At 38.9% G+C, this 19,979-nt stretch overlaps 3 protein-coding genes across 9 annotated transcripts in view; 2 read left to right on the forward strand and 1 right to left on the reverse strand.

Annotated features, from left to right (window-relative positions):
- LOC105203057 (endoplasmic reticulum metallopeptidase 1) lies at nucleotides 1-8,286 on the forward strand. Of its 2 annotated transcripts, none has more exons than XM_011171798.3 (14): nucleotides 1-247; nucleotides 641-1,187; nucleotides 1,267-1,394; nucleotides 1,661-1,792; nucleotides 2,101-2,221; nucleotides 2,318-2,617; nucleotides 2,736-2,965; nucleotides 3,109-3,289; nucleotides 3,413-3,597; nucleotides 3,712-3,867; nucleotides 3,956-4,161; nucleotides 4,230-4,342; nucleotides 4,423-4,598; nucleotides 4,683-8,286. In XM_011171798.3, the coding sequence occupies exons 1-14, from the start codon at nucleotides 245-247 to the stop codon at nucleotides 4,845-4,847; spliced, it is 2,643 nt and encodes an 880-aa protein (XP_011170100.1). In that variant the 5' UTR covers nucleotides 1-244; the 3' UTR covers nucleotides 4,848-8,286. The 2 variants fall into 2 exon arrangements, with proteins under 2 accessions (XP_011170100.1, XP_011170099.1); XM_011171797.3 differs by having other exon boundaries at nucleotides 2-247; nucleotides 635-1,187.
- Nucleotides 7,584-19,979, reverse strand: part of LOC105203058 — a 24,937-nt gene continuing 12,541 nt past the window's right edge. For 2 of the 5 annotated variants that reach the window (XR_005576475.1, XR_005576479.1), the window contains 3 exons: nucleotides 19,638-19,796; nucleotides 17,785-19,547; nucleotides 7,584-16,349 (listed from right to left, as the gene is read on the reverse strand). The gene's annotated coding sequence lies outside the window, so the exon portion shown is untranslated. Of the gene's footprint in view, nucleotides 16,376-17,784; nucleotides 19,548-19,637; nucleotides 19,797-19,979 lie in introns of all 5 variants that reach the window. The other 3 variants (XR_005576478.1, XR_005576476.1, XR_005576477.1) reach the window with 3 other exon arrangements.
- The window catches only part of LOC105203069, an 11,359-nt gene continuing 10,121 nt past the window's right edge, over nucleotides 18,742-19,979 (forward strand). For both annotated transcript variants that reach the window (XM_011171818.3, XM_039458336.1), the window contains exons 1-2: nucleotides 18,742-19,121; nucleotides 19,406-19,590. In XM_011171818.3, the coding sequence (XP_011170120.2) occupies nucleotides 18,985-19,121; nucleotides 19,406-19,590 (322 nt within the window). In that variant the 5' untranslated portion in view covers nucleotides 18,742-18,984. The remainder of the gene's footprint in view (nucleotides 19,122-19,405; nucleotides 19,591-19,979) is intronic.

Below are 19,979 nucleotides of genomic sequence, written 5' to 3' on the forward strand. Positions count from 1 at the left end.
GCGCCACGTCGTTCCCATTTCTGTCGCGCGAACTAGAGGCGCGAAGATCACGAAGACGGTCCGTGTTGTGCCAGTGCCCGATGCGGTGCGACGCGCGCTGAACACTTTCCGATGCGTCGCGCGAGACCGAGTCATCTAACGCGGTGGTGGTGTTCCCCGTTGACGCAGTAGCCCGGCTCGTGGACTTCCACGGCGTGTCCGGTGATCGTAAAGTGCCTTTTCTGTCATTAGCCCGTTCGCTAAGATGGTGAGTCTTTCCTGGGTCGCCCCGAGTTCCAAACTTATTTTCTTTCATTTTTCTCTCTTTTCTTTTTCCCTCCTTCCCCCCTCGTGTTCTCGATCCGTCGAGAAAATTCGTGGAACGCATTGCGCGTCCGTTAAAGCCATTCTACAACAGTGTAAGCGTGGTCGTTTGTCTATTTTTGTTAATGTAAATTAGCTTATTGTTTTATCCTGGTTTTGCCTATTCATGGAATTAAAACGTAGAGACATTTAAGCTGAGATAAAGCTAATTAGCATTACTAGAATGTGCATATATAACTGCGGCTTGCAATCACCTACGATTGCGCGACTCGTAGAACGGCTTTTTCTGCACGTGTTATGCAAACATCGCAATGTGATTACCATGTTTTAGTTTCAGAAAGACGGAGTGAGACTGAGACAGCACACGACGAAAAGAACGTCGGCTGAGCTACCTTATGATAACAAGATCTCTTCGAGGAAGCAAGATGTACTGCCAAACGACACCCAGCATCTCCTCTTCGTCTTCACGTATTTTCTTTTCGTGTCCTTCATTATAATCGTCCTGGAGAGAAATCTGCCGAACCCGGTTACCATCGATACCGAGGGCCTGCACCCGGGTAGATTCGTCGCCGAGCGAGCTCGCAATCACATCGTCAATCTTACGTCAATCGGGCCCCGTATCGCCGGCAGCTACGAGAACGAGGTCTTAACTGTCAACTTTCTAACGACAACGATCAACAATGTGATGAAAACGGCGCACGAGAATCACAAGATTCTTTTTAACATTACGAAGCACAGCGGTGCGTTTCCGCTCAAGTTTCTCGACGGCATGACTAATGTTTACAGAAATGTACAGAACGTTATTGTCAAAGTTGGACCACACAGGCCTACGATGCACAGCTTGCTGCTTAACTGTCATTTTGATTCGTTTTTGGAGAGCCCAGGTAAGAAACGTTACCATGAGCACACGTTAAACAATGTATTTCATCTGTATGTGCAAAGTGATTATGTGAAAAATTTCAGGTGGTTCCGACGACGGTGCTGGTTGCGCTGTAATGCTAGAGATTTTGCGGCTGATAACCCAAAGCCCAAAAATATTGAAGCACAGTGTTATTTTTTTATTCAATGGTGCAGAGGAAAATCTATTGCAGGTATATTGATAAAAATTAATATTATATACTTAGGCTTGTCCCTCTTCACTCTTAACAATTATCTGAGATTTTTATTTATCTTCATAAAATTAAAAAATCTTTATTCAAATTTTTGTCTCTTAGATTTTCTTTTTGAATTTACAATTGTACTAGCTTGTATCTTATCTTATATTGCTTTTTGTTTGATATCTAATCTCGATGGTTCTCTGGCTTATTGATTAGTTTTACAGCCATGATAACATAATTTCAATCGATGTAACTTACAGGCGTCTCATGGCTTTATAACGCAGCATCCGTGGGGAAAAGATATAAGAACTTTTATAAATCTGGAAGCATGTGGTGCAGGTGGTCGCGAATTATTGTTCCAAGCCGGGCCTCACAATCCTTGGATTCTTGAGGTATATTATCGCATAGTCATTGGCTGTGTCAGCAGACAAAGCAGCTTTGTAACTATTCCCAAGTAACACATTCATATAAATTGTATGTTTCTTGAATGTATCTAATGTTCATAAACTTTTAGAAAACAGTAAATAAAATCAGTGTAAAATTCTTTAATATGATTGATTATTATACATTTAAATCTGACAGGAATATCAAAGAATTTTACAACTTTCACAATGTTGCTTTTTTTGTTGAACGCAACCATTATCTTTAGTGCTAACAACTAAAGCATTAAAATCAACTTCTTCTCGTGCATTTTTGTTAGATTTACGCCAAATCAGTTCCATATCCTTATGCGTCATCGTTGGCTCAGGAAATATTTGAGAGTGGTATAGTACCTGGTGACACAGACTTTCGGATATTTAGAGACTTTGGAAAAGTTTCTGGTACGTAAAGAAAATTTACCGATATAGTTGTGTCCTGATAATTTATTGCTACAGAAAATCTTTACTAAATTTATATCTGTAACATTTTTTACACAGGTTTGGACTTTGCATGGTCGAAAAATGGTTACGTTTACCACACTAGATTCGATAATGTTGATCAGATACCGTTGGGAGCTCTGCAAAGAACCGGCGATAATATTCTCGCATTGACCCAGGGAATAATATTCGGAGACTATTTATCGGATGCGGCAGAGACACAGGGTAGTCTCGTATTTTTCGACTTCTTGGGCGCATTCGTTATCAGATGGCCACAGTACATTGCCAGTACAGTTAATATCGCCAGTATAATTATAGCTGGATACTCTATCTATTTGAATATGCAGAGTGCACGTAGAAGTAAGAATATATAATTATTATTTAGATCCGGCTGCGCCAGTAGACATCAAAAAAATCGGTTCTCGTTTTCTCAAACAAATCTGAGTAATACAATCGAATTCTGCGTTATCGGATACAGATATTAAGAACTGGATGTACATGAGACATGTGCTGATGTGCGTTGGGGTGATCATGATTTCGTGGTTGGCGTCTATGTTTTCTTGTACTTTTATCGCCCTGTTCCTCACCAAGCTGGGAAAAGTGATGAGTTGGTATGCAAGACCGGCGTGGCTGTTTTTCTTGTACGTTTGTCCAACTATTTTTATATCGATGATCGTGTTCTTGCAAATGGCATCGAGGCAAAAAAAGGCAAGTAATAAAAATATTGCCTTGCAGCAATCCCAATCTTTAAATACTTTCGTTTTCGGGTTAAATTAAAAAAAAAATTAATTAACGGATTTGCTTGAAAGCTTATTGCAGCGTACACAAGTAATAGTAATTTATGATTGTAGGAAGTTGGTTCTGCATGGATTTTATATCACATGTACTGCGATGCGTATTCTCTAATGTGGATGTGCATTCTCTTCGTATGCGTACTACTTAGAATACGATCAGGCTTCATACCGCTCCATTGGGTCTTATTTCCGGCAGTTGGAAATATCGCGCGACACAGTTTCTTTAACAAATGGAGAGGTGAGAATACTCGTGACATTGTTCTTAATATTTTTTTATATGTTAACACTGGTAACCTTCCGTGTCGACTACTTTTGAAAATATTCTAATATGCGACTGAATGTAATTTTATGAATTTTGTAGACTGGAAGTGGCTTTGTTATCAATTGGGGTCGTTGAGTTTGTCTTACATACAGTCATTTTATTTATCGCTCGGTGCTCTCTATCTCTTCATCCCTATAATGGGACGATCCGGTGGCAGTATTAATTCCGAAGTTGTAATAGCTAACATGCTGTCGATCTTATTCTGCCAACTGTTGTGCTTCACGGTAAAATATTAATAGCTTCACGATTTCATTCGCACGATGTGTAATTTTATACACTTTTAATTTACAATCTTCTTTCAATGTCTGTTACAAAAATATAACTCACAATATTTTCAGTTGCCAATAGTGCTCCTAATAAAGAATGCAGAACGAATTATAAGTGTACTTATTGGAATTTTCTTAATCGCTATTGCTGTGTTAATTCTAACACCACTTGGATTCCCTTACAGTGGTGATCCATTGTCGCCCGCTCCACAACGATTTATGATCGCGGTAACATACTTGTCTTTCCTGAAAATTTTTGCTTGATAGACGATAATACAAGTTTCATGCATTGTTAAATTGTATCTTTGATTTACAGCATAGTCAACGCCAGTATTACAGTGCAGATGGTAATGAAAGGTATTCCGGTACGGGATACTGGTTAGTGGATTTAGATATGAATAGTCCTCAGAGCATAGAATCAATAGTACCTGAAGTAGACGCCGCGACGCCGACAGTCAAGGACTGCGAGAATGAATTATACTGCGGTTTTCCATATTTAATGCCGGTCACAACTTTCTTGTGGTACATATCATAATCCGTGGCACGTTATTCGAATATGAACACAGGGATTGAAAAGATACTTTTTCCAGGAAAACTACCTGGATACCCGGACCCGCTCCGCTCATAAGCATTCCTACAAATCTTGAAATAATTTCGAAGACTGCGAAACAGAACATCGTTAATTTCACTTTTAACGTTACAGGTGAGACATTAACAAGTTTAACTAATTGTACTATATTCGCAGAATAAAAATCCAGGTATTACCTTCGGAATTGTTTATAGGTCCCGACCATATAGGTATAATGTTATCTCCGTACAAAGGTGTTCATCTAGAAAAATGGTCTATACTCCCTGAAAAACCATTGAAAGGTCCAATGTGGAATGATAGGGAGACTTACTTTGTTTATTACGCGTGTGCCTCAGACTGCGTGCCATATACATTTTCTATCGAACTGAATGTAAGCTTGCGAGACAAAGACGTGCTTCTACCATGTTAAATACATACCTTACTCTCATGGAGAATTATGAATTTTTGTGTCCAGGTGTCTGCGGTGCCGAAAGGACCATGTTTATCCATCGCATTAGCCGGACACTTTTTACACGGCGAACACCAAAGATCTCTGAGATTTAAGAAGTTTCTGACACAGTTCCCGTCGTGGACTGTCATCGCTCCTTGGACGGCATCGTACAAGTCGTGGGAGTTGTAACAAGAACAGAGTAGGACAATTGAAACGGTAAACGTAATTAGAATATAAGCAATATTGTCCTAAGGCGGAGATCATCTCCCGCAAATTAAACGAAGCAGCCTAATAAAACGGCACTATGCTTTTGGCATACGAAACCTAATACCATGGCGATGTAATATCGCTTCAATACTTAGACTTAGCCTTCGACACTTCCTAAAATATTACAACTTGAGAGATATCGAGAAATGCGATAGAGAATGGAACGCGGAGAAAGACGTTTATATATGAATTTTTTACTTGCATATTATCGTTAATAGAGACGATGTCGAAACTAGACTAAGATGTTGATTCAGATTTAAATCATATAAAGAGATATCTTATCTAAAAATCATAGAGATAATATATGAAATATATTTGCCTGAACGCTTTCAAAAAAGTGATAACTACGATTATTTTTTCGTAGAAGCGTACGATAATATTGCATATCATAAGCTTTAGACTGATTCCATGCATTATCTTTCGATTTTATAATTTTCACGAAGAACAAATATCGATAAGAGAGAATGTTTCGTCATACAAAGTCTAAAACTTAAGTTAAACTTATGATATATAGAAACTGTGATTGCATGACGTACGTTCTCTTCAAATTAGTACGCTTCAAATTTACTGATCGAAATATCAGTACTAGTTCAAATTGTCATCTCAAGCGAGATGGCTACTAGATCAATAATCGCATGATTAGTGCACACATACAAATACATATTAGTATATATTGAACACATTTTACAAAAGTTATGCAAATGCAGTTTAAAACATTTGTGGACTATTCTATGCTTTAATACCTTAAAGCTTGCATAAATGCAAGAGACCATGATTTAATAGCCTGTTATTCGGTACAAAGTGCAGATTCGATGCTGTCATCTATGAACACGCTCGCTACACGACAGTATAAACAGACAGTATAATTAGACAGTATAAATGATAGCATGCACGCGAATAGTAATACTTTACATTTACATCGCGACATATTAGATATCGTGACGAACAAAAATCGCTCGAGGTACAAGATAATCAAATACGCGTTTTAAAGAAAATTTATATTTCGAATAGTATAATAGAAAAGAACGAATTTCAAATATGCACAAAGACACGCACACACACAGGATATTTTAATACGTTGCATTCTATTTTTAAGTTTGAACATTTTATTACACCTTGCATGCAATGAATGAATTTGAGTAGTCCCAATAAATATCAGTAGGAGAATTCGCTATGTGCTCTCTAAATCTGAATCAATGAAACCTTACTGCAAATCTTAGTGATGTGTAGTGTTATACTTATAACTGTGATAATCGGTGATTATTCACTGTTTCTCAGTGATTCCAATTAAGAAGAGGGTATTCTCACTGATCGAAATCAGTTTATTGTCACTGAAAAACAGTATATATCACCGATTGCTATAGTTACAAGTACTCCACTGAAATCAGATTATTCATTGTCTCTCAGACTAATACACTGATTCGATTTAAAGAGCGTTTTATTCGTCGTCACAATCTATAAACCATTCCTCTTTTTTCTAGTTTTAAGAAAAAAAAATCATTTTAATAGCATATTAAAGAAATTGACTATTGTAGATATTCCTGATACAAATTAATGATTTTTAATGGCTCACATTCAAGTGCCATTTCTTTTTTACTATCTCTTTATTGTAGCAAAAAAAATCAAACCTTTTAAATCCTCTACTTCTTCACTTTTCTCTCTGCAGCTTCCTTCTTTCTAATTTCAATAAAAAATTTTTTCTTTCACCCACGTCAAAAATATTTTTGATAAGTACATATCCGTTGATGTATGAAATATTTCTATTTCGCGATAACGCACCAACCGATATTTTGCATGAAGGCATCTATCACGCATGACACTTGAGAGTAACGTGTTATTCCGATTCTTCTAACATGATCTTAAGGTAGTTCCTCTTTACCAACTCTTTTACAAATCGCAATTGATATCAACTTTTTCCAACGAACAACCGAGCACCTTCGTTATTAAGTGAACGTAAAAAGTTATCTTGAACAAAAATTGATTAACAGAACGTATAACGTCTATTCAAAAAAAATAGAAAATATCGCTTACGTAATGGAGTTTTTTTCTACGAGTATCCATAGACATATCGCTAATAACTTAATAAACGCCTATGTCGCAAGTTACTTCGCGTAACTTACCGAATTGTTCACTTTACAATGCTTGAAAAAAAAATAGTGTATGAATATAATGCGAGATCGAAATCTTTTACGGGTAGAAAGTTATAAGAGTATTAGTAATAAATAGTACAACGTGATCCGTTATAAAAATTAATAGTTTTATATATAATATAGTAGTGCAAAGAAAGGCAGTGGTCGAATATACAATTTTAACGAAAATTAAACATTTTTCTATTATAAAGCGTATTGGAAAAGTTTACGAAAGCTTAAGATATTTTTGTATGCAGTTCAAGTTGTTTTTCTTATTATGTTTTTACGTTTAATTTATATAATTATTATCTAATTAATTGTTCATATTAGACTGGCTGTTTTATCTAATTATTCGTTAATTTGCTTGCAGCACAAGTGTTTTAACGTTAGCCAATAATAACGTTAATCCCCATTGCACAAATTTACGATCGCGATTCTACTTAATGCACAAAGTTATAAATGATTACTTGATCATTTTTAGCATCTCCGTCATTTATTACAGTCTGAAAATAACCGAATTACGACTCGCTTTGTTTTGTTCTCCTTTTTTAATGTTTTCACATTATTTCTTTATAAAAATACTTTTATATGTTGTCCGTGGATTTCTTAGACGTATCGTGCTGCGGTAATTGCTATTGTGACGTTACCGTAACGCGAAAGAGACATAGTGCGCTTGTTAACAGGGTCTTTATTTTATTGTTAGGAGTAAAACGAAGTTTCTTGCCTCGCTCTTCGAAACGGCGAACAGCGAGGATTTTAGATTGTACAATCGCGTTTCCGATGTGAAAAGGCGTTTTCTCTTTGCGTCCGTATCCTGAGTCATACAGACATCTGTACTTCGGTAACTTCGTTTTACGCTGAGTACCGGCCAAAGGAAAAAGTATCCATCCATTGCGTGACAAGTGTACAATTGTAGCTGCCTAACAATTCGTTTCCGTTATACTGCGTGCAGGGCAGTACACTTTGGTGATAAAATGTACCATGAATGACCCGCGTATCGCGGGATTTAATTCGCGGAATTTAACGTTCGATAAGAGGTGGTGCATATATTGATAGTGTAATATATATTGTTTTTTTTTCCTTCCCTGCCAATTTATTTATACACAGGCGTATGTTCCTGCTTGCGTTGTATTAAATTAACGATATACGTTTATATTGCGATATTGTTACTTGGCAGTTGTTGTTACATGATTAAGAGACTATATGAAAAAAGAAATAAAAAATTAACATTACGCGCCGTTTTCTTCATCATTCTTTCCTTAATTTGATTTTTAGATTTTTTTCTAGCAACGCCAATAGATCCAATTAATCCATGGAGGTCCAGATCGGCAAGATTAGCTAAAAAATAACAATTACTATTATTCCATTTATCACTGCCTTTTTACACAGCAATAAAAAGATATCAGTGTATTTTTAAATTCCTCAAGAAATCATTGTTATTTTTTGGTTAATCTTGCTGGTATACATAATCATGGGGCTTAATGAGTTAAGAGGTATTAAATATTAATAAATTAATGCATTAATTGTACGAGCTAAAACCGTTGATACCGACGTATCGATATTTGTTTTTCCTTCTCTCTATTTTATTACACAAACCGAGTGTTATCGATGTTCGTTGCTATTACGCGACTTTTTGCGTTTAATCAATACGGAATTGTCTTCGTTATCCAACGAATCTTTTGTTCACCGAATCAATTTCCTGTTTCCTGATACAGTACACCTTTTCCACGTTTGTTACATTATTTAAGTTTCACTTGCGTAACACGTGGATCACATAGAGGCAATCGCAACGATTGTACAGGAGGCGACATGTAAGTCATTTTTCTAGTCATCCGAAAGAAAGAAGATACTGAGTATGGCTTAACAACTGACATTAATTAATACGTATGCGATGTCAATGATTAATGTTACGTTATTAATATTAGATTAATAAAGTACGTTATTATTTAACGTGATTAAACATTATTTAAATGCATGTAACATTATGTATACCTATTAAACGCGCGTACCTAATTATAATTAATTTACATATATATTGTATTTAATTATAAGTATTAATATACATTCGACGTACCTCATCGAAGAATTGTGAGAGACTAATTTACTCGCCGGGAATCTGTGCGCGAGGTTTTTCGACAATCGCCAGATAGAGGAGGCCCGGAGATAGAGGAGACGAAAGCCCGGTTCTCTCGCGCGTTTCGTAAGAAATGTGTCAATATTGACGCACCGGCATCCTGTAAGGCGAGAACGATTTCCTAGTTAAAACGATCCGCGGCCGCCGTGCCGTCGCACTGATCTCCGCGTCGTGCTCGGAATACGATTGTGATTGCGCGCTGCGATTGTGACGGCTCGTGCGTGCCAGGCGCGAGACGTGAGTTCTCCCGAAAACGATGGAGCGTTAGAGAAACATCATTACAAGAACATTATTCGCAAAGGAGCAAGAACGACAAATTAACTCGGGGGACTGTTGAGCGACTATCATGTGCTTAAAAAAAAAAACTCCGAGTCTGCAATCCCTTCGGGTAAGTAAAATAAATAATCGTTCTATGTGAGAGCCGCCTTTCTCTCTTTCTCTTTCAAAATAATCAGAATGTATTTGTACTCAGACTCGGAACGCATTTGTAGCCCTAAATGCTTCCACTTGGAACCATTATCGTCGCCGCTGTTCTCTCGGACCGCCATGCTTAAAAAAAAAATCCGATAGAATTACATAAGAAAAAATATATAATTCTTTCGTGTTTTTGGTTGGTAAACATCAGATTTGTTATCTATTTTTATGATATTTAAAGTATAATTTAGTAATTATCTTCAATGTCCATTCGACCGAGTTTTGTCGAAATTGATATTATTCTATCATGTTTTCACTTTAATTAAATTACCAAAACAATGAAACTAAACAAGTTAACTATAAAAATGTTAAACTTGACTAAAATTTAATTTATTATTTACTGGTGCATACGTTAATACGGACACTTTGAAACAGAGCAATTTTATCACAGAAGTGAGTTGATTAGATAAGTTTGTTATTGTTTCTTTAACTATACATATTTTGTGTTAAAATAATTTTGATACACAGAAGTTAAAAATAATGTTATTTAACTCAAGGAATTGGGTTATTAAAATTTGATTCTTTAATATTTAAATAGTGTAAATAGATATAGTTTTTCTAGAGAAACCAAAAAGGTGTGAGTCCGATTGAAGCGATAATTTGTCACAAAATTGAATAAAATTTCAATAAAGTTGAAATCCGTTTCTATTATTTTCTATCAATTTTTTACATAGCGCGGCCGTTCTCGATTGACTTTCAGCACATTTCTCGTATCGGACATAAGTCAGAACTCGGGGAGTGTCGGGCGGATTTACAAACATGTCGACAGTGTGTTATTGCAGTATCACGAGACACGTTTGATTTCCCCACGTAAATGCCCGATCGCGATAAGACGTGCGTGGGGCCTCGGGCGTGGTATCGTCACGATAAAGAAGTTTTTTTTTTTTCAATACCGAGGCAACGCGAGCCTCTCGCGCGAGTTAAAAGGAGAAAAAAAGCCACCGAAGAAACGTTCCCGATAGCGACACTGAGGCCGGACGTAAAAAGAATTTCGCCTTGAGACACGCGAACGAGCTCTTTTTCCATCTTCCGCGACAGTTTTTCTTAATTGTAACACCTTGATTTTCCACGCGATCGCAGAATAGGCTCGAATAGTCGTCGAGAATTGCCCGACGAGAGAGGCGATTCCCGATCTCTAATAGCTAGAGACGGTCCCCGCGGAGAGGCGGCAAGCTGTCGCGAAGACTGTTTTGAATGTTTCGACGAAAAACGATAAAAATGTTATATAAGCGTTACTCGCGCCTGGTGCGTCTTGCCTCGCAAGACCAATCGGGTCGGCTTATCACGGCCGTGCGTACGCGAATTAAGCGCGAGGTGTCAATTGTACCGCGTTGCGACCGATGCACTCGGGGTGTGGTGCCCAAGGCGCGGCTGACCCGGGCTGCTAATTCGAAATCGAGTGATTTAAATTTCCCGATAATCATTTTTGTTGATCTATACCAGTTTGGTAGCGTCGCAGCTGCGCTTCTGAACCTCCATAAGGTGACTCGCGTAAATCGCGAAGTGACTTCGCGAATCTTTCGCTTTTCTGAACTGCTGTGCTGTGTCTTGATGGCGTTCTTTCCTCGGACCTTAATTCAACCTTTTGCATTCGTCGTAACAGAGTAAGACTTTTAGATTCTATTCTAATACTAGGATAGCTCCGGTATTCATGCCGCGGTAACTAGAAAAAATAGGAGTGAAGGTAAATTGCAATCTTTGTGTTATATTAATATTAGTAATTACAATTTTTTACTGTTAACATTACATCATTGTGAGCTGCATCAGTTTGCCAATCTTAATGTTGCGAGTAACACAGCAATGTATTACAAATTCTTACAGTGTATTACTTACTCTCTCCTTCCTTCCGTAAGGAATGTAAAAAGGTTTAGACTTTGATATATGAGTGTAACATACATACAAGAGAGAGAGGATGGAGTATACGAAAATACAAGCGTTTAGCTCTTGTATTCTTTGTTCGGTTCCATTGTGCTTCACTCATCACTCATGAGCGATCATATATTCCACCTCCTATTGAGATACAGCTAAAATGCAAATGTTTTTCCAAGTTTTTTTTTTAATATAAGAAAATAAATATTTTATTACAAAATTTTTGTTATAACAGTGGACATTATAAAATTTTCATTGGTTTATTTCTTTTAAACGTAGTAAGAGCTGCTTGGTAAATTTTAAGTTTTCGATAAGTGCGGCATGAATCCCGGAATCATAGATCTCTCAAAGGAAACACAGAGACGTGATTAGACGCTGATGAGCCGATCGAGCCGGCCTGGAAGTTTTTCCATCAGCGTTTCGCTAATTAGAGACACCGCGCAATTATGAGCGTCCTGTAAAACGACTTGTTGACCGCAGGTGCGCCGTGTTATCACTTGAGTCTCAACTGGAGTTAATTACCGCCCTCCCCTTAATTATTAGCGCGCTAATAACGGACGGGTAAAGGACGTACCTTTCCGCCCGAGCGAGGATCGACGTCGAGATCTCGGGAGAAAAATCTTTCACGTCTCGTTTCGACGTTCTCGTTCCCGATCATTATCGAGATCTCCCTCCGTCATCCTACGTTTCCTCGTTCGAGTCGAACCTTCGCTTCTCGACGAGATACGTCCGTCGCGCCCTACAAAACTGTAGCCGCTTGTTCTGCAATTAACACGCGCGACTCGGTTGCCTCGGTTATAGTAAACGCGTTCCACAGAGTCCACCTCATTTGCACGGCCTACTTCTACCCGAGATCTCTGCCCTGCGCCATTCCTCCTCGCTGTCATCAATGTTGCGCATTGTTCCGCTGTGGGAAATGACGATTCTGGAAATAACAGTGAATCCACCTTTTTTCGCTATTAATATCGATTATAACACCGATAGTAGCGTTCCAGGATAGATATTTTTTACGTCCATTTCCACCATGATGTAGATTAATTTTAATCTCAGTTTAACTCACTCTTGATCCTTTTTTTTTATTTCTTAAAACTAGATAGAGATAAAAAGTAAATTGAGATCAAAGTTAATCTGCATACATCGATTATGCGGAAACGAATATCAGAACTATGTGCCTTTAGGACGTCTTACGTCCCTATTTTGAATCTGATGTTAATTGCCTGGGTACGGTGACTCTGGGTCTGGGCATTGCTCGCGCCGCCGTTTACAATGGAAACAACCTGTTCCGATTATTTCCGCTTAATCTTTATCGTTTCCCGCGGCGCGGGCGCGCCGTGTCTACGAGAGCGATAAAGATTTAACGACGCGAGTAGTGCGCGCGCGAAATGATCGCGCGAAACGCCTTCCGCAGCCTAAAAATACGCCGGAAGGGAGCCGTGCGCCGTCCTTTCCCCGTTCATCTCGCCCCCGCGGGGGGTTCGCCGGAAATCTCGTGAAAATCTATCGACGAATTTTTACTAATTAAAAATTCGTCGGCACTCCCGGCCGACACGCAGCCCGGACGGAGTACCCGGCATGTATTTATATCCGCGCGCGCCCGTGGCCGCTGCGATTGGCAGCCGAATATTCCGTGTACCGGATGGAGAGAAGGTGGAGAACGCGCGCGTAAGGCGCGTTCCATCGCGACGCGCGGGGCCGTGTGCGTGTCCGCGCGTACGTGTTCCGCGTACGAATTAATTGTTCCTCCTGTGGCGCGTTTTTTCCCTTCTTTTCTTCGCCTCGTCTCCTCGCCCCGGTGCCGATGAATACAACAGCGAACGACGACAACGACGGCGAGGACGGTGGTGGTGATGGGTTGGCGATGGTGGTGGCGGCAACGATGGCAGCCGTTGTCATTGTTGCCGGCGATGACTTTCTCCGCGACGGAACACCGCGACGTGCTCCTCGGCGTGCCTGCTAATCGTCTGCCGAACGACGAAGTCACCTCGATCCACGGTCGAAGAGCTTGTTTCCGAAGTACATTTGTAGTTTTCTCCTTTTTGAATTTTGTGTCGCGAGGCGTTCCTCCTCGAAGCTAGATCTCTCGAGGCAGTTCACGTTCCGCTGACGTAAGTCCCGCGAGGTGAGTCTTCTAGTTTCTCGTTACCTGGATTGCGAAAAGAGGAAGCGATATTAAGGAAAAGTAGATTCAACTAAGGTAAAAAAAGACTCGCAGGAAATTTGTGACGATTCGGAAAGAATTTATATGAAGCTACTCGACGCAGAGAGAAGGATGTTGAGTTTTGGCCATTTTTTTCAATTTATATACATATTTCGAATCTTCTTTACGTTAGCCGGTTCCGAAATGTACAATTTGTACATCTCAAAACTTCTTTGGTATCAACTGAAAAATAGCGAAAACTTAACATCCCCTTTTATCATTTTCAGTCTTGATCAATCTCGATATCATTAGATTTCTTCTTGCGACAGCATATTTATCCCAATTGACGAAAATAGATTTACATCGACAATTTAATTTATATATTTCAAATCCACAAAATTCGCTTCAGTGTAGAATTTTTACGCGCGAATGATCGATTGCGATGGCCGATCGCGCAATTATTGCCGTTTTGAAATAATCTTCGCTGACCGGAAGACAGAATATGAGCGCACCTCCACCCAGACCCGCGATGTCTCGTCACGCGTCGATAAAACGTGTCTCTCTTAAGCGCGATTAAAGCTGCGTGTGTATGCTTCGTGCGGCTGTAGCGCGCGCGCGCCAAACCTAAACCTTCTGCAACGCAGGACGCCAAGTTTATACAGCTGTTCGATAACATCGAGTACCTTTGCTACCTGAGACGTTTGGCCGAACGTATATCTGCCGCTGGAAGGCGTTATGAAGCTTTTTATTTCCCATGAAAACGTTTTTCTCGCGTCGTCTCGCTGTCAGGAAGTCGTACGAAAAACTCTCATCGCGGAGTAACTCGAGCCGCGGTCAAATCTTAGAAAATATAATAATTTTCTTCTCCCCCCCCCCTCTCTTTTCATTTCCTTTGGGTACACTTACGGGGATCGCGACCAAGTTGTTTTCCATTCTGCAATACCCAAAGGATCAACGCAAATGGAAATTTCGGATATTCCAAGTTGTCGTTACGTCAAAAGCGGTTCCGCGAGAGATACGTTGTACATTCGCGCGATGTAAATTCGTCGCATTCCTAATCGCGATGCGCAGGGAATAATCAATGCGCAATGACTCGATAGCGCCGCCGATGTCAGAGACGAGGAATTTTCCTCTCTATTGCCGTTCAAAGGACCGAAAGGAACTACCCGAGGTAGAGAGGCTTACTTCTCGCCTTCGCTAGGATAAGTGAAAGAAATTAACAAAATTTACAATACTTTTTGATTTCTATCAGTATCGACATTGTTCTCATCCGGTCAATTTTGCGCTATATTCGTGGAAAATCGAAACTTCTTTCGGCAAATACTCTCTAAATCGAAATCAGCAAAATCTCATGTGCTGTACTTATATTCGAGTCTACGAATAAATTAAAATGAATTAAAACGAATTAAAATGAATTAAAGTGAATCACAATTTTTCAGTTCATTTAAAAATTTGCGAATTTTTATGACTCGATGCGAGCTGAATTTGATAAAGAAAATGGAGTCTACGCGCCGGCCAGCTCGTCGCGACCGAGTAATCGTACGGCTTTCGCGTGCCCGAACCGTCGAAATCCGAAACCATACCGGTTTCAATATCCCCGTTCTCGTGATGCCACCATGATGGAATGATAATGACGGACGGCCTAGGCGAAGATGCGCGGCAAAATAAGTTGCGAACGCGAACGCTCGCTTATGTACACAATGGGTATGATGTCACCGGCCGGTGCTCGGTATTTGGTACACGGGTTACGCGTGATTCGCATATGAGGAGAGACGCCGTGCCGAGCCGAGCTAAGCCAAGCCAAGCCGATTTGGCCGTCCGTTTCTTCGCCATATCCGGTCACCGACAGCGACACGTGACTCCTTCGGTGGCGCGCGAGTTCGCTTCGGTACCGGAAGTCACGAAGAGCATTAGGATCCCGCGAACGTGAGCGGCGTTTTACGCGTGCGAGATTCTCGTTCCCCGTCGAAAAGCGCGTTTTGGACGGGCTTCCGGTTGGAGGTGCGATCGACATCGAAATTATCGCGTTGTCGGAAGTTTTGCACTACGCACGGGACCATCCTCTAACGGTTTTAATCGATGAATGACTTTATATCGCTAAGCGAGTCCTTTCTTTTCTGTTACTAAACCTGTTACTAAGATTATAATTATTATTATGGGATCCTTACTTCGATTCTATTTTGCAAAGCTTAAAGTATATCTTTGATCATTTACTCCTCATCTATCCTTCGGAAAAAAAAGAATCGGCGATAGTATAGCGATTAACTACGCTCTTAGCTACTCGAACGATAGCGTCAATCGCGAGGAATGTCGCGGGTGTATGAGGTGCACGAGAATGCAACGGGCTTCATTAACGCCTTCTGGCCCCCGACGGGACAGAACGGAAAGCGATGATCCGCGATGGAGAGCGGCGTGAAAAGAAGCCGGCCCGTAAACACCTCGGACACCCAGCCAATGGAGTTGGGACGGCGGAAGACTTCGAACCCCCTCCTTAAAGGCCGCTCCTGGTGTAGACAGGTACACGCCACGTCCTTACGTCCACGTCTCCTCGAAGGTATCGACGCCCACGCTACCAGTTCTTCGGTGAATCTCCGGCCTCGTGCAGGTGCAAGTGCCTTCGGCGTTTGTGTGTCCGAGTAGATCCCCGGATGATCCACCGTTGTCACCACCGAATTCACGCACTGAGAAAAGTGTTCGATATTTGTAACTGCAATTGTATGGTAAAATAATTATAGGCTAGGAGTTCCATTTTTAGTGATCAAAAAGATCAGGAAAAGAATTTCGAAAAAATAAACATAAAGTTATTATTGCTGTAACATTAGAAAACATCAAGGTGGATATTTAAAAGATATCCACACACATAGGATGTTTGGGTCATATCTCTAAGCATTAGCAAAAATATAAATTCGTGTATTGTATAGCTATACCTTAAAGATAGCTTCAAAATATTTCTAGAAGATATTTCTGAAAAACAGCTTAAAATATAGTTTTAAGATATTTGTCACAAAAGATGTCTTTTAGATTTCCAAAAAATATCTTCAAGACATCTTCACAGATATCTCAAGATGTTGTATAAGATACCCAAATATATAAGATACCCTTTTGTATCCAAAAGGTATACTTTTTAAATCACTGTCTCTTACAGTAATATACAGAAATCTAAAAGATATCTTACCCTGTCTTGAGATGTCTTGCATTTTTTTTTAAAGATATCTTTTTATTTATGTTTATGGTTCAAAATTCTTTTCCTGATCTTTTCGGAATTTTAAGAAAATGTTAAGTATTTATAAAACATCCACGCCTAAAATGAAACGGTATATCGACCGCCAAATTCAATAAATAAAATTAAAAGAATCAACGACGAACAAACAAACAGACCTCCGATTTTTCAGAAACTCAATATTTTTCTCAATTTTATAAACTAACGACTGCGTTCTCCATTCGTCGAGGATTTCTTGGAAACTCGGACTCATAAATTCAGGAGCACGGAGCCGCGTGGATCTTATTAAAAATTTGCAATACCAGCGATCAAGTATTGCTTGTAGCAAAATTTGAATGGCAATTTCTTCCTTTTTTGCAGTATTTTGACCTTGCGTTGATTTATCTTGTGAATTTTTGAACCGTCCTAAAAAATGTCGAGACAATAATTTGTGAAATTCACTCTTGTCACTTTTTATTGTGAATTTAGAATTACTTGTGAATGTGCATCAATTTTGCACGCTATCAATTTTAACTCTCAATTTTTTCACATGTTTTCTACGCGCGATCCTATTTCCTTTTTATCAAACAATAAGATTGATGAGTAGTCAATGGAGCATCCAAGTCATAATCAATCAAGTAAGTACAAGTATGAGTTATTAAGAATATCCAGAATTCTGTTAGACTCTAGCTTATTACTCTTCTTTTTCTTAAATACTTGATTTTTAAAGACAAAAATTTTTTAAGATAATGCGATAATTGCGCTTTGTAAATATGTAAACATCTTTTCTTTATATTTTTTGAACTGCTTTTTAATTACGTGAAAATACACGCGGCATGTAAAATTATAAATGCAATTTGGCATAAATTATAGATCGCTTAAGGCTCTTCACACGATTATAATTTTAATATATTTACCTGATTATTCTCCTTCAACTGGACGTCTAGAAGGCAAGATGTCGGCATAGCTGATGTTGTTTGAAATTCGGCTGTGTCACATCCAGCCAACCAAACTTCCAGACGACGGCGCGTGACGTTTACGCAAATACTTGAATCTAATGTAAAGTGTAAAAAAATTCAATATATTGCAAAAATTTTTTCAACGTTGAAAAATTGAAGGCAGAATAAAGGAATTTCCTTGTCGCCAATCTAATTCTTTAAACATTCCTTTTCTTCTTTGTATTTTTTATTTTTATTTTTGGAGTACGTATGTGTTTCTAACCAACGAAAATAAATTCAAATGAATTGAAAATTGCAACTTATTTTAATTTATCCGAGTTTACGCTTTAGAGTCCTGGCGTATTTTTGGATTCAAATGGATTCAAAAAATCTCAAGTGCGAATTCGAAAATGTTAAAATTCATTTCTGTCCATTTTAATTCATTTATTTTCGTTTGCTATAGATTATATCTTCTGCACTTGTAAAAGGAAACTAAGGTGTAAAAGATATATTAAAGAGAAGAGATAAAAAAAAAGAAAAATGATACAAAAAATTCAGCCTACAAAGGCAAAATCTTTTAGGATTATTTTGTAAATTTCGATATATCTACTGTTAACAACCAAGATTCCCAGACTTGATAGTCTGACAGGATAATTCTTCTAACAGATGTCACTCAAAGCGAAAAAGTGCTAAAAGTGCAGTCGAGCATATCGCTTCTCTTTTCAGCTGTGGTTGCGTTGTCTGCGTTACACTCACTGTATCAAAAAGAAAGAGGGTATAATATGTTCTATGGTATAAAGATCTGTCGTTGAAGAGAGGGAGAAAGTAAAGAAGATAGAGCGAAAATAAGAGAGAAAGACAGAGAGGGGGAGGTAAGAAAAGAGAAGAATTGAAGAAGAGTGCAGAAAGTGTGCGTAAAAGGAACAGATTCGTCTCATAGGTTATGTTGTGACAAATGCGAGTGCGTGGGTTGCGTCTCGTTTCGTTCTGGCTCGCAACATACATGTGGAATTAGGCATGTAAAACTTTCACCGAAATAGCCCAATTGAAATCGGACAGCTCAGCTGTTGGGTAAGAGAAAGAGAGGACTTTATCGCGGCGTCCAACAAAAAATCACGGGGGTTATGTCGCTACGTTGCGATCGGCCACGGCCGTCCAACGGTCTCGGGTACTCGTGACATGCGGTGCACGCTGCCGACGAGGATGGATAAGACGAATCCGAAGGAGACCATCAACCTTCTCGATCTGCTGTCGGAGAGCGATTCCGACAGCACCGACCTGATCCTCGCGCCCCAGAAGAAAAAGAAAGTCAAACGGTAGATTAATTTTTCTTTAACCAATTTTTTAACGTTTCTAACAATGTACATTAATTTTAATCTCTTGAAGTTAAGAGATTCTTAGCATTAACGAAAAATATAAGGTAAACTGAGATTGAAGTTAATCAAATTAAAGTACTGAGAAGTTTGTATGTAAATAAACTGAAGAGATAAAGACCAAAATAATGAGCAAAACAATGTAGATGGCAATTTTGTAGAAATAGACATTAACGTAAGGATGACTTAACTACAGTGTCGTGACGGATGGTAGTTTTCAATTGCAGACGGCACAGATCGCGGATGTCCAGGAGTCAACATGGCAATTCCTGTGGATGCAACAAGTCGGACATGAGGATCATATCCTTGTGGTTAGCGGCGGTGTTGATCATGTTCTGGCTGATCGCTTTGTCCTGGCTGGCGGCTATACTATACGGCGAGATTAAGAAGATGGACATGTCTATAAAATCAGGTAAATGCTATCTTTGTTTGCTTAGAAGAAGCACTATTTTTATTTACCTTTTGATAAGTAGCAACTAGCTGCCAAAATTAAAGCAGGAAAGGTTCTAATTCAATCTATTTGTACTTATACACGTACATATGCTATGTATCCTATCCCTTTTATCATCTTCTCTTCTCTTGGAAACTTTAAGAATTGTTCTGGATATCGTTGTTTACCTATTAAAATAAAATTTATACATTGATTAATGCAAATATTACATTTGTATTTGTTTTAAAAATTGTAATAAGCAAATATTTTTATGATTTTGTTACTTGAATTAAGAGAGAGTAACTTGATAAAATATTCGTTATTATATCATGTAATCATCATATATTTGTGTTACACACTCGAAAAAAAAT

Source organism: Solenopsis invicta, chromosome 16 (assembly GCF_016802725.1).
Source record: "Solenopsis invicta isolate M01_SB chromosome 16, UNIL_Sinv_3.0, whole genome shotgun sequence".
Lineage (NCBI taxonomy): Eukaryota > Metazoa > Arthropoda > Insecta > Hymenoptera > Formicidae > Solenopsis > Solenopsis invicta.

What these genes read in the sequence shown, in the direction of transcription:
- LOC105203057 (XM_011171797.3), top strand. An exon ending in TTTCTTTAACAAATGGAGAG is followed by an intron (nt 3,290 to 3,412) that starts GTGAGAATACTC and finishes TGAATTTTGTAG; the next exon opens with ACTGGAAGTGGCTTTGTTAT. An exon ending in TTTCACTTTTAACGTTACAG is followed by an intron (nt 4,343 to 4,422) that starts GTGAGACATTAA and finishes AATTGTTTATAG; the next exon opens with GTCCCGACCATATAGGTATA.